Source organism: Mobula hypostoma, chromosome 12 (assembly GCF_963921235.1).
Source record: "Mobula hypostoma chromosome 12, sMobHyp1.1, whole genome shotgun sequence".
In the NCBI taxonomy this organism is placed as follows: Eukaryota; Metazoa; Chordata; class Chondrichthyes; order Myliobatiformes; family Myliobatidae; genus Mobula; species Mobula hypostoma.
This window is the reverse complement of record NC_086108.1, coordinates 90,691,194-90,705,996: the sequence shown is the minus strand read 5'-3', so window position 1 is coordinate 90,705,996 and position 14,803 is coordinate 90,691,194. Positions and strand designations below refer to the sequence as shown.

At 42.4% G+C, this 14,803-nt stretch overlaps 1 protein-coding gene and 1 long non-coding RNA gene across 2 annotated transcripts in view; one reads left to right on the top strand and one right to left on the bottom strand.

The window, feature by feature from the left end:
* The window catches only part of LOC134354991 (dihydropyrimidine dehydrogenase [NADP(+)]-like), a 921,558-nt gene that overhangs the window by 510,150 nt on the left and 396,605 nt on the right, over window positions 1-14,803 (bottom strand). The window contains exon 6 of the mRNA XM_063064591.1: window positions 10,238-10,434. Coding sequence (XP_062920661.1) covers window positions 10,238-10,434 — 197 coding nt within the window. The remainder of the gene's footprint in view (window positions 1-10,237; window positions 10,435-14,803) is intronic.
* The window catches only part of LOC134354992 (uncharacterized), a 128,234-nt gene that overhangs the window by 85,008 nt on the left and 28,423 nt on the right, over window positions 1-14,803 (top strand). The window lies entirely within an intron of this gene.

Genomic DNA, 14,803 nt, shown 5'->3' with positions numbered 1-14,803 from the left:
CATTGTTTAAAAAGGGTTCTAAGAGTAAACCTAGCAATTATCGGCCTGTGAGTTTGACGTCAGTGGTGGGTAAATTGATGGAAAGTATTCTTAGAGATGGTATATATAATTATCTGGATAGACAGGGTCTGATTAGGAACAGTCAACGTCGATTTGTGCATGGAAAGTCATGTTTGACAAATCCTATTGAATTTTTTGAAGAGGTTACTAGGAAAGTTGACGAGGGTAAACTGGTGGATGTTGTCTATGTGGACTTCAGTAAGGCCTTTGACAAGGTTCCACACAGAAGGTTAGTTAGGAATACTTACAATCATTAAGTATTAATATTGAAGTAGTAAAATGGATTCAGCAGTGGCTGGATGGGAGACACCAGAGAGCAGTGGTGGATAACTGTTTGTCAGATTGGAGGCCGGTAACTAGTGGTGTGCCTCAGGGATCTGTACTGGGTCAAATGTTGTTTGTCATATACATTAATGATCTGGATGATGGGGTAGTAAATTGGATTAGTAAGTATGCAGATGATAGTAAGATAGGTGGAGTTGTGGATAATGAAGTAGGTTTTCAAAGTTTGCAGAGAGATTTAGGCCAGTTAGAAGAGTGGGCTGAAAGATGGCAGATGGAGTTTAATGCTGATAAATGTGAGGTGCTACATAGTCATAGTCATACTTTATTGATCCCGGGGGAAAATGGTTTTCGTTACAGTTGCACCATAAATAATAAATAGTAATAAAACCATAAATAGTTAAATAGTAATATGTAAATTATGCCAGGAAATAAGTCCAGGACCAGCCTATTGGCTCAGGGTGTCTGACCCTCCAAGGGAGGAGTTGTACCATTTTGGTAGGACTAATCAAAATAGGGCATACATGGTAAATGGTAGTGCATTGAAGAATGCAGTAGAACAGAGGGATCTAGGAATAATGGTGCATAGTCCCCTGAAGGTGGAATCTCATGTGGATAGGTGGTGGTGATGAAGAAAACTTTTGGTATGCTGGCCTTTATAAATCAAAGTATTGAGTATAGGAATTGGGATGTAATGTTAAAATTGTACAAGGCATTGTTAAGGCCAACTTTGGGGTATTGTGTACAGTTCTGATCACCAAATTATAGGAAAGATGTCAACAAAATAGAGAGAGTACAGATAAGATTTACTAGAATGCTATCTGGGTTTCAGCACCTAAGTTACAGAGAAAGGTTGAACAAGTTGGGTCTTTATTCTTTGGAGGGAAGAAGGTTGAGGGGAAACTCGATAGAGGTATTTACAATTATGAGGGGGATAAATAGAACTGACGTGGATAGGCTTTTTCCATTGAGAGTAGGGAAGATTTGAAACAAGAGGACATGAGTTGAGAGTTAAAGGGCAAAAGTTTAGGGGTAACATGAGGGGGAACTTCTTTACTCAGAGAGTGGTAGCTGTATGGAACGAGCTTCCAGCAGAAGTGGTTGAGGCAGGTTCGATATTGTCGTTTAAAGTTAAATTAGATAGCTATATGGACAGGAAAGGAATGGAGGGTTATGGGCTGAGTGCAGGTCAGTGGGACTAGGTGAGAGTAAGCATTCGGCACGGACTAGAAGGGCTGAGTTGGCCTGTTTCTGTGCTGCAATTGTTATATGGATAGAAAAGGTATAAGCAAGTGGAATTATGTCAGTTAGCCAACGTGGTCGGCATGAATGAGCTGGGCCATCAAGCCTGTTCTGTGCTCCAAAACACTTTGACTCTGACTGCCAGAAACCCATTAACATCACTGCAGTGAAATTCATGATTTCACATTGGCAGTAGGGCAGATCAGGAACCAAAGCCCAGCAAATTGGGGCAGGAAAGAGGATCAATTTCTCTCCTCTTTGATTCCGGGCTCCAAGAAATTTTAAATATGTCCAAGGCAGGGTCTTGACCTGAAATATTGACAATCTATTTCCCTCCACAGATGATGCTCAACCAATTAATTTTCTCCTTCAGTTTTGTTTACTTTTCTCTCCAACTTCACATACTGCTGCACAATATACAGGGAAGTTCCTCTGATGTAGCGACATAAAGAAGCAATTAGGCCCCTTCCAAACTTAAAAAAGAGACTAAGGTGCCAGAGGATGGCTACTCTTTGCAAGTGGATCCAATCAGTTCTCATTACATCTGTTCTGATGGTCCTATTCTTTTAAATGGGTGGCGTGGTGGAGATACATCTCTACTGAAGGAGGCGAAAGGCACTCCTCCTCTTTGCTAACCTGCAGCTCACCCTTGGGCAAGGTGTAAGCACCTGTTTAGCCCCCCCCCCACCCCCACCCAATCATGGTCACGCGAAGCTACGGCAGCAGGTGGTGGACTGTCCTTTGAGCAGCTGATGCATAACACAAGTTCTGGTTATGTGACCCCCTTGACACCAGCAGACAATCTCTGAAGAGCATTGATAATGGCTGGGGTCACCTGTCTTGTAAAGACCCTGCCGAGAAGGTGGCGATGGCAAACCACTTCTGTAGAAAAATTTGCCAAGAGCAATCATAGTCACGGAAAGAACACAGTCATCCAACACCATACGACACAGCATATGACAAATGAACGGACTCTTTTAAATCTTATTTCAGCCTCTCACATTGTTTTCTTTTTACCACTATGTACTTATGTATGGCATGATCTCAGCGTCATAGTCATAGAGCAGGAAAAGAGGACCTTCAGCGCAACTGGTCTATGCCAACCTGCTAGCCTCAGTTGCCCATGTTTAGCACATAACCCCGCCCACCACCACCCCACCCCCCAGCCCTTCCTCTCTATGTAACTATCCAACACCTCTTAAATGTTGTGTTTATATCCACCCTGACCACTCCCTCTGACAGTTCATTCAAGTACTCACAACTCACTTTCCTGGAAGGCACACTTTTTTCACTGCATATCAGTATGTGATAATAATAAGCAAATTTGAAATTATACATTTCACTCCTAAACTGGGTGGACTTAAAAGGAGCATGCTACACTAGACTTTTTATTGTACACTAAGGTGCAACTGCAAAGGCAAATCCCAGCAGGTATTTGCAGTTTCCCTCTTATCTTTCTGAAATATTACTGACCACAACTGTCATGCTAGTTCCTCTTCCACTCTTCTCATCCCCAAATCACACACAATGGATTTATCTGTCCACCACTGACTTCTTCTAAAGGTTTAGGAAGAGCTCACCAGAAATACGATGATGAGGCGAGAGACCTAGTTACGGACAAGCCTTTAGCCTAAAGCTCAGTTTGCCAGCCACTGGCAGTCCATATATTTATTTCCTTTTCCACAGAACTCCCCAGCTAATTTTCTGTTCCAGCATTTTCTTCAACAGTTGCATTAATTTGTTTTAGTAATATCATTCAAGTCACTTCAACTTCACCAGAAACTGATTGTTTTTAAACAAACCAAGGAGGTTTTTCTTGTTCTTTTTAGCACATTTGCTTTTGTAGTTTTCAGTCTTTATTGCCCTTGCTTCCTTCCCTCGTCTCTGCACCTTCAAACTTCTCAATAGTTGGTATTTCTAAGGAAAGTACCTCAAGCACTAACTTTGTTCCTCTCTACATTTGTTACTCAATCGGTCAATATTTTCAACTTTTTCTGATTTTATTTCAGATTTCCAGCACCTGCAATATCTTGCTATTTATTATTATTAGACATACAGCACAATGGTAGTTTCTTCTGGCTCACGGGCCCACACCACCCAATTACACCACGTGACCAATTAACCTACTAACCCATACATCTTTGAAATGTGGAGCACCCAGAGGAAACCCACATGGAGAACATACAGTCTACTTATACACAGCAGTGGGAATTGAACTCTGGTGGCTGGTGCTGCGTGCCAACCACTACATAACCATGCCGAACACTACACTACTATGCTAACCACTACACTACCATGCCAACCACTACACTATCATGCTAACCACTACACTATCATGCTAACCACTACACTACCATACCAACCACTACACTACTGTGCCAACCACTACACTACCATGCCAACCACTATACTACTATGCCAACCACTACACCACCATGCCAACCACTACACTACCGTGTCAACTATTACACTACCATGCCCCCCACTACACTACCATGCCAATCACTACACTACCATGCTAACCACTACACTACCATGCCAACCACTACACTACCATGGCAACCACTACACTACCATGCCAACCACTACACTACCATGGCAACTACTACACTACCATGCCTTTCAGAAGGCTTTTGACAAGGAGGTATGCCGTCTGCTGAAGGCTAGATTGGCAGCATTCTCTGGCAACCCAGGCCTGTACCAAAAAACCAGGTATGATTTACAGAGGGCTATTTCAAGAGCGAAAAGACAATTTTGAATGAGGACGGAGGTGACATTGTGTGTACGACAACTCTGGCAGGGTTTGCAAGACAATACTTCTCAGAAAGCGAAACCCAATAGCATGAATGACAGTGGTGCTTCACTACCAGATGAACTCAACACCTTCTATGCCCACTTTGAAAGGGAGAACATAACTACAGCTGTGAAGATCCCTGCTGCACCAGGTGACCCTGTGATCTCTGTCTCAGAGGCCGATGTTAGGCTGTCTTTAAAGAGAGTGAACCCTTGCAAGGCGGAAGGTCCCAATGGAGGACCTGGTACGGCTCTGAAAACCTGTCCTAACCAACCGGCAGGAGTATTCAAGGACATTTTCAACCTCTCACTGCTATGGGCAGAAGTTCCCACTTGCTTCAAAAAGGCAACAATTATACCAATGCCTAAAAAGAATAATGTGGGCTGCCTTAATAACTATTGCTCAGTAGCACTCACATCTACAGTAATGAAATGCTTTGAGAGGATGGTCATGACTAGATTAAACTCCTTCGCCAGAATAGGCCAACGACAGATGCAACCTCAATGGCTCTCCATATGGCTTTAGACCACCTGGACAACACAAACACCTATGTCAGGATGCTGTTCATCGACTATAGCTCAGCATTTAATACCACCATTGTCAGAATCCTGATTAAGAAGTTGCAGAACCTGGGCCTCTGTACCTCCCTCTGCAATTGGATCCTCGATTCCCTAACTGGAAGACCACAATCTGTGTGGATTGGTGATAACATCTCCTCCCCACTGACGATCAACACTGGTGCACCTCAGGGGTGTGTGCTTAGCCCACCGCTCTACTCTCTATATACACTTGACTGTGTGGCTAGGCATAGCTCAAATACCTTCTATAAATTTGTCGATGATACAGCCATTGTTGGCAGAATCTCAGATGGTGATGAGAGGGCATACAGGAGCGAGATATGCTAACTAGTGGAGTGGTGCTGCAGCAACAACCTGGCACTCAACGTCAGTAAGATGAAAGAGCCGACTGTGGACTTCAGGAAGAGTAAGACAAAGAAGCACATACCAATCCTCACAGAGGGATCAGAAGTGGAGAGAGTGAGCAGTTTCAAGTTCCTGGATGTCAAGATCTCTGAGGATCTAATCTAGTCCCAACATATCAATGCCGTTATAAAGAAAGCAAGGCAGTGACTATATTTCATTAGGAGTTTGAAGAGATTTGGTATGTCAACAAATACACTCAAGAACCTCTATAGATGTACCGTGGAGAGCATTCTGACAGGCTGCATCACTGTCTGGTATGGGGGGTGTGGGCTACTGCACAGGATCGAACAAAGCTGCAAAGGATTGTAAATTTAATTAGCACCATCTTGGGTACTAGCCAACAAAGTATCCAGGACATCTTCAAGGAGCGGTGTCTCAGAAGGGCAGCGTCCATTATTAAGGACCTCCAGCACCCAGGACATGCACTTTTCTCACTGTTACCATTAGATAGGAGATACAGAAGCCTGAAGGCACACACTCAGTGATTCAGGAACAGCTTCTTCCCCTCTGCCATCCGATTCATAAATGCACATTACCGATATTGAACCCTTGGACACTAAGTCACTTTTAAAATATGTATTATTTCTGTTTTTGCACAATTTTCAATCTATTCAATATACATATACCGTAATTTATTCATTTATTATTATTATTTTAATTTGTTTTTTCTTCTTTATTATGTATTACACTGAACTGTTGGAAAACGCACGGTGGTAGTAGAAATAAATGTGCGGACTATTTTCTAAATGGGGGGAAAATCCAATAATCTGAGATGCAAAGGGACTTGGGAACACCCTCAAGGTTAACGTGCAGGTTGAGTCGGTGGTGAGCAATGCAAATGCAATGTTAGCATTCATTTCAAGAGGTCTAGAATACAAAAGCAGGAATGTGATGCTGAGGCTTTATAAGGCACTGGTGAGGCATCATCTTGAGTATTGTGAACAGTTTTGGGCTCCTCATCTTAGAAGAGATGTGCTGGCATTGGAGAGGGTCCAGAGGAGGTTTGCAAGGATGATTCCAGGAATGAAAGTGCTATCATACAAAGAATGTTTAATGGCTCTGGGTCTGTACTCGCTGGAATTTAGAAGGATGAGGGGTATCTCATTGAAACCTTTCGAATGTTGAAAGGCCTAGAGATGGTAGATGCAGAAAGGATGTTTTCCATGATGGGAGCATCTAGGACAAGAGGGCACAGTCTCAGGATAGAGGGGCGTCCATTTGAAACAGAGATGCAGAGAAATTTCTTTAGCCAGAGGGTGGTGAATTTGTGGAATTTGTTGCCACGTGCAGCTGTGGAGGCCAGGTCGTTGGGTGTATTTAAGGCAGCAATTGAGAGGTTCTTGATTGGAAATGGCATCAAAGGCTACGGGGAGAAGGCCGGGAAATGCGGTTGAGGAGGAGAAAAAAAGGATCAGCCATGATTGAATGTCAGGGCAGACTCGACGGGCCAAATGGCCTAATTCTGCTCCCATGTCTTATGGTTTTATGGTCTATGCACCACAAATTGGATCTATAATCCTCTAAACCTCTCCTATCAATACACCTGTCAAATGAAATTAGTAAAGTTACCTTTTTTCAAAATCTTTTTAAATTATCCAAACATTTAAGGACTCATTTTATCTGTTTCAAACAAGACATATTTGATTTTTCATTTCATTTAACACAACAACAGACAAATTTAAAGGGTGCTGAACACAAGATACTTATATTTTTAATCAGAATATCTTTAATAACTTAAATTCTGCAAATGATTCAGAGAAACTTCAGTCATTTAAAATTTAGAACAATCTAATGTCATCATTTCAACATTTCAGTGTACTGATAGATCTCCAACATATTTGGCATGGCTTTATCACGAAGCAGAATAGCTTTTGCAGAATACCAATGAGACCCAGGTGAAGCACTCTACATTGAAAAGTATATGACATTATTGAATCTTGCTATCATTACCGTTCTGCTTAAAGCTTTTTATCTTTCCACATTTTTGTGATAGGAAAGGGTGCGGGAGAGTTGCACTAGGATGCTGCCTGTAATAGAGAGTACGAGGTATAAGAAGAGCTTGTACAAACTTGTGTTATGTTTTCTAGAGCACTGGAAGCTGAGGAGCAACCTGATAGAGGTTCATAAGATTATGAGAGGCATAGATGGGGTAGGCAGTCAGAATCTTTCCCCAGAGTGAAATGTCAAGTACTGGAGAACATGCATTTAAGGTAAAGGAGGAAAGTTTAAAGCAAATAGTGAGCATGCGCCGGTCGTCCATGCTGCCTGAACAGCCGTTCCGATTGGATTCTTACTTTTTAACTTACGTTATTTTTTGTATTTTTTTTTCATGGTAACATGTCAAAGCTGCACCCTCTCTGACATGCTGATAGAGAGAGTTTTATTTGGGTTTTTAGCGCTGGAGATAGTTACATCCCGACACGCGGGACAGAAGCACGGTCGCGTTGTTCATTCCAGGGACCAGCTGCTTGCGCTAATGCCGGCCGGTTTAGCGAGCAGAGCGGAGGACACACCTGCTGAAATCTGGAGGAAAACACACAGAGGATGCAGAGGGGGATCACAAAGTTGAGGAAAGAGGACCGGGTCGAGACAACAGAGACTTATGGAGAAGGGGAGTTCGGTGGGTAATAAAATGGACGAGTTCACGGCTCTAACCAGGCGTCAGAGAACATTTCTGGAGTGCAATGTTATGTGTTTCACCGGAACGGGGCTGCACGAGGACATACCTGATCAAAACTTCTCCATGGAGGGCTTCCAGACCGTTCCGGCTGACCGGAAGTGCACTGAGAGCAGTAAGCGTAAAGGAGTTGGGTGCTTACTGTTCTGGTTAACAACAGATGTTGCAATCCGAGTCATATTACGATCGAGGAATGTGTTTGTAGACCGGATATTGAACTTTTTACTGTTGGACTTCGGTCACATTCCACCGAGATTCAACACTGGGCGGCACGGGAGGTCGTTCCTGCCTGTGGCCATCGAAATTTGCAGCTCCTCTGGTGGAGGGTCAGACACCCTGAGCCAATAGACTGGTCCTGGACTTTTTTTCCATCTGGCACAGTTTGCATTTTGTTGTTCGATTGTTTGTGGTTTTTGTATTGCTATATTTATGCTCTATTCTTGGTTGGTGCGGCTGTAACGAAACCCAATTTCCCTCGGGATCAATAAAGTATATCTATCTATCTATTTAAAGAAGGTTCACAGGGCAAGTTTCTTTACCCTGAGAGTGGTAAGTGCCTGCGACAGGGTAGCAATGGAAGCAGATACGATAGTGGTGCTTAAGAAGCTGTTGAATAGACGCATGAATATATAGGAAATGGAGGGATACGGATCGTGTAAAGGCAAAAAAGACTTAGCTTCAATTGGCATCACGTTCCGTACAGACATTGTGGGCTGAAGTGTTCCTGTTCTGTACTATTCTCTGTTCTACGATTTCATTAAATAAACAGGTATTAATAAACACTGCTAAAAAGGCAAATGTCATTGCAAAAGAAAATTGACTAAACCTACAAGTAAAGGGTCAGTTATTTCACACTCTCTTACCGATGAAAACTAATTTTCAGTGAATGACATGTCTCAGGTGTCAAAGTGGATTAATAAATGGAGGCTGTTTTTATTCTGTTTTGAGTCCCAGATGAGACATGAGCATTTTAAATGTAAAAATAAGTCCTGACTTATGTCCTAGCAACATTGCAAAACTTTTTCTCTGTGTCTGGTTTAGCAGGTAGGTCACTCATTTCACAATATTAAAAACATAACAATGGGAGACGTAGAGCCCAACGCATGTACTGAAGCTCGTATGCACAGATTTCTTTATCTATTCTGCCATCTGTGCATTGCAGCTGGCAAGTTTGGGTCTCAGACTGGAGGCTGCTATATAACTACAGTCTTAAGTGACTGGGGAAAAAAACATGTGCATCTGTTCTTTTCAATCTTCCAAAACATCACTGGCACTGGTAGAATGGATGACAATGCTGTCTACACAGAGCTTTGATTTCTCCAAATATACTGTACTGCACAATGTAAATTTCATGTCAAAAGGCAAGCAAAAAAATCTGAATTTAATATATTATTCCCCTAACAGCTATTTCTAGGAGTTTTTTTTATAAAAATGGATTACCAAAATTTGACTTAAAGTACTTGTTTATTATATAGATGGCCTGGTACAACTTGTGGATATGAACACATTCTAAACAAATACTACTCATATAGCCATTGGTCAGTTCTCTTGTCTAAGAAAGACAAGAAGTCAAAGAAAGTCAGGTTTGATTGCACTCAGCGGCCATTTTATTATGTACCTCCTGTACCTAAAAAAGTGTTCACTGCGTATATGTTTATGGGTTTCCGTTGCTATAGTGCATCTACTTCAAGGTACGCTGTTTGGTGCATTCAGAGATGCTTTTCTGCACACTACTGTTATAACACGTGGTTAGCTAAGTTACTGTCACCTTTTTGTCAGCTTGAACCAGTCTGGCCCATCTCCTCTGACCTCCCTCATTAACAAGGCGTTTTCGCCCAAAGAACTGCCGCTGACTGGATGTTATTTTTGTTTTTCACACTATCCTCTGCAGGCCCTAGAGAATGTTGTGTGTGACAATCCCAGGAGGTCAGCAGTTTCTGAGATACCGAAATCACCCCGTCTGGTACCAGCAACCGTTCCACAGTTAAAGTCTCTTAGATCACATTTCTTCCCTATTACTTATGATTAGCTGATTAGATATTTACATTAATGTGCATGAGTACCTAATAAAGTGGCCACTAAGTGTAGCAGAAAGTCGAGTCAATAGGAGGACCATGTCAGGAATGCGGTGTCTAAGTGTGCAGCTTTGTATTCCATTTCTATTTAATCATTGTTACAGAAGTAAAGTGAAAAATCTACCTCAAGCCTCCAATGTACTCCTCCTTTTCAAATATTGTGATGTCCGAATAGCCTAATCGAGCCAAAAATGAAGCACAACTGATGCTGGCAGGCCCACATCCAATCAGAGCGATTTTAGCATGGAAACTCTCAGGTAGTTCTTCAGGGGGTGGAAGGGATGGATTCCGAACCTGAGGCATTTTCATCTCTTTGAACACCTGAAGTATAAATGAGAATGCATTCAGAAACTTATTACTTTGAGTTCACCAAACAAAAAGTAAGAATTTTGAACTATCCAGCAGGAGTAAAATCAGAATCGGACTTCTAAGGTGCTAAACTGTTGTTATGCCTAGCAATGACTGGGCAAGAATGTGTGGAGAGAACCAAAGAGATATTCTAACAGGGTTAGGATGATTTACACCCAAAGGTGTGCAGCAGAGCAGAGCCTGAACAACTCTGATGGGGCATGCTTTATTTTGGGCAGCCATTGAAATCAACAACAGAAAAGAAAACATCCATGAAAGTACACACCCATGATAGCAATACTGAAGTCATGGTGCAGGAGGAAATTGCTAAGAGAGATGTTTTATATACTGAGAAGACGGTGACTAAAAACCTGCTCGGACCCTATTAGAAATGTGGCAGAAAATGTCTGGCATGGTGTTGGCTAGGAGTGACTTAACTAGATTCAAAGCTAAAAGATAAAGACAAGAATTAGCATCATTTGTCATATGTACATTGAAACATACATTGAAATGCAATGACTGACACATTCCGTGGATGGCAACCCATAAATGTCACCATGCTTCCAGCACCTACACAGCATGCCTACAACTACCTAACTCTGAAGTCTATGTCTTTGGAATGTGACTGGAGGCTGGATCACCTGGAGGAGCACCATGCAGTCTTGGGGAGATACAAACTCCAGAAAGTGGCAGGAACTGAACCCCGGTCATGGACCACTGGCATGTAAAGCATTGCACTAAATGCTACACTACCATGCTGCCTTTCCAAGAAGAACCAAATGCAGCATGACCTTTGCTTAAGTTCAAAGTTCAAATTAAATACATGTCACCATATACAACCCTGAGATACATTTTCTTGGGGGAATTTTCAATAAATCCATAATAGAATCAATGAAAGACCACACCAACTTCAGTATGCAACCAGTATGTTAGAAACAACAAACTGAAAAATACAAAGGAAATATTAATAATAAATAAATAAACAATAAATATCGCGAACATGAGATGAAGAGTCCTTGAAAGTGAGTCCATAAGTTGTGGGAACAGTTCAGTGATAGGGCATGTGAGGTTCAGGAAAGTTATCATCACAGCTTCAAGAGCCTGATGGTTCAGGGTGATAACTGTTTCTGAACCTGGTAGTGTGAGTCCTAAGGGTCCCATACCTTCCTCCTGATGGCAGCAGTGAGAAAAGAACATTACTTGGGTGCTGGGGGTCTTTGATGCTGCTTTCCTGCAAAGGCACTCTGTATCAATGTGCTCAATGGTGGGGAGGGTTTTTCCTGTAATGGACTGGGCTATATTCACTACTTCTCGTACAATTTCCTGTTCAAGAGCATTGGTGTTCCACACTAAGTCGTGATGCGACCAGTCATTATATTCTCTACCACACATCTGTAGAAGTTTGCCAGACTTTTAGATGTCAAGCCAAACTTTTGCAAACTTCTAAGGAAGTAGGGGTGCTGCTGTGCTTTCTTTGCCATTGCACTAACATGCTGGGTCCAGGACGGGTCCTTTGAAATGATCACATGAAGAATTTAAAGTTGCTGACACCCTTCACATCTGATCCCCCAATGAAGACTGGTTCATGCACCTCTGGTTTCCCCCTCCTGAAGTCAATAATTATCTCCTTGCTCTTGCTGACATTGAGTGAGAGGTTGTTGCTGTAGCACCACTCATCTAGATTCTCCCTCCTGTATGCTGGTTCATCGCCACCTTTTATTCGGTCAACAATAGTGCCATCGTCAGCAAACTTAAAAGTAGCACTGGGCTTAGCTTCGATTTCATGATGTCAAAGTGAGCTTAAAAACTAGAAACCAATGAGCTTCAGTCTGACATTTGGGACCAATAAGCTACACGGTACCACTCGGTTCCAGGCTGATACCTGGCATGAGGGAACTACAACATCATAATTGTGGGCTACTGTCTGAAACCAGTGGACTACAGTCCGACGCTCATGAACTACTATGTGACGTTTATCCCTAGCAGTGGGCTGCAGTTTGACACCTGGGCTGGTGAATCTGCTCTGGGCATTGTTGGGAGGGGCTGGGGGATCCACTCCTCGCTGCTGCCCCACAAGCATCAGACAAAGACAACTAATGGGAGGCTGACACGCCAATGTTGAAGTGGAGGCTCTTGAGAGTAAGAGATGGCAAGGAACGGGAAGGAGTCCACTTCCAGTCTCAGAGAAGCTTGTGTGCTGGTCTGGGGCTATAACCTCCTCTGGACATCATGCGCTCTTATTTGCAAGAATTCATGGACAACGTGCTTCCTTCTAAGATTAAGCCAAGGACACATGCTGGTACGGTGAACAGTCAATGGCTCATTAAATCAGCAGCGGTACCTCTGATCACTCATGCTGAGAAGTGCAAAATGTTACATTTTAGTTGAATGAAAGATAAAAGGCGCTTATGGAGAAGAAGAAACAATTCAAATTTCAGCACCAACGCTGCAATCTGTGGGTATTACTGCAAGTTCATCGAAAGTGGCAGGAGAGCTTTAGAAGCTGTTTAAAACAGCATATGGCATCCTGGGATTTATAAACAGAGGTTCAATGACAAGACCAAAGTTCTTGTAGTATACTCTGTAAAATCAGTCACAACTGTGTCCTCCAGACACCATATTTTCAGAAAGATATAAAAATTTTCCTGACACTAAATACCTGTGTTCTGCAGGGTGTAAAGAGTGTACAAAATGGAGTTGGTAAGATAACTTCAGGGACAAGGAACTTCATCTGTGAGAATAAACTGGAGAAGGTGTACTGGTTCTGAGATTAAACCAAACATGCTGGTCAAAAGGTCAGCAAAACCCCATGGGCCAAGTGGCCAGGACTGTGCTGTAATTTTCTATGTTCTACATTCAGTGGGGACTTTATTTGGTATCTCCTGTATGTTCAAAAGTGTATGTTCAAAAAGTTCATTTATTATCAAGGTATACAACTTGAAATTCTTCTTCTCAGTGTAGCCAAGAAAGAAAAGAAAGGTAGCACAATCATCACACCCCCCCCCAATTCCCTCGCCACGCAAAAAAATGAACAAAACGGAATAGGCACATCGACCCTAAACTTCCCACCCCGCGCAAAAAGAAAAGAAAGATCAGGTGAAAAACACAGAATATAAAAAAACTGTAAAACTGAAAAAAATTCTATAGTCCATATCCAAAATGCAGAAAAGCTGGGCTCGGTGGCAGACCGTTCCCTCTCTGTAGCCAAACATCAAGTTGCAGCCTGCCCACCATGAGGTTCATGCACGCTGCCAATCAGCTTGAACCAGTCTGGCTATTCTCTTCTGACTTTTCTCAAATAATAAGGTATTTCCACCCATGGAACTGCTGCTTACTGGCAATTTTTACTTTTTTTTGCAGCATTCTCTGTAAACTGTAGAGTCTGCTGCGCATGAAAATCCTAGGAGATCAGCAGTTTATGAGATAATTAAACCATCCCATTTGGCACAAACAATCATTTCACAGTCAAAGTCTCTTAGATCACTTTTTTCCCCAAGCTGATGTTTGGTCTGAACAACAACTAAATCTTTTGACCATGCCTGCATGCTTTTATGCATTGACCTGCTGCCAAATGGCTGATTAGATATTTGCATTGATAAAGTGTTCAGTTGTACCTAATAAGGTGACTATTGAGTGTATATTCTCTTTGGTACAGAGGTGGTTCGGAGGGAGTGTCTTGAAAATCATTAAGAGTTTGGAGAAGGCACAGAGAGAGAGAGAGAGAGAGAGAGAGAGAGAGAGCACATGGATAGAAAATTTCTATTGATAGAAGAGATTGGCAAAAGAGCCAAAATGCCTCAAAGACATGGTTGGGGTCTAGGGTGCACTGCCACGGTAGAAACAGAAGTAGAATCAACTATGGCACTCAAAGGGGAACTGGATAGTATATGGAATGAATGAATTTACTGGCAGAGGGTAAGAGTGTGGTGGAGATGGGTGGGATGTCTGAGTGGCTGCTGAGGCAATCGTTCTTACATGGGCCAACAGGGTTGGCCCCTATGCTGTAACCATTCTACAATTCCATAATAAATAGCAACAGGAGTAGCTGTCTGGCCCTTCCAGCCTCCATCATTCACTAGCATCATTAAACATAGAAAAGTAGAACACAGTACAGGTCCTTTGGCCCACAATGTTGTGAGGATCTTTTAACCTACTCTGAGATCAATTTAACCCTTTCCTGCCACACCAACCTCTATTTTTGCTTATCCAATTTCCTATCTAAGAGTTTCTTATATGTCCCTAATGCATCTGCCTCTACCACCACTGCCAGTGTAAGAGGTCCTCAACCTGTTATGAGAAATCTGTCGTTTTGCAGCAGGACTAGAGTCCAAGGAAGAACATA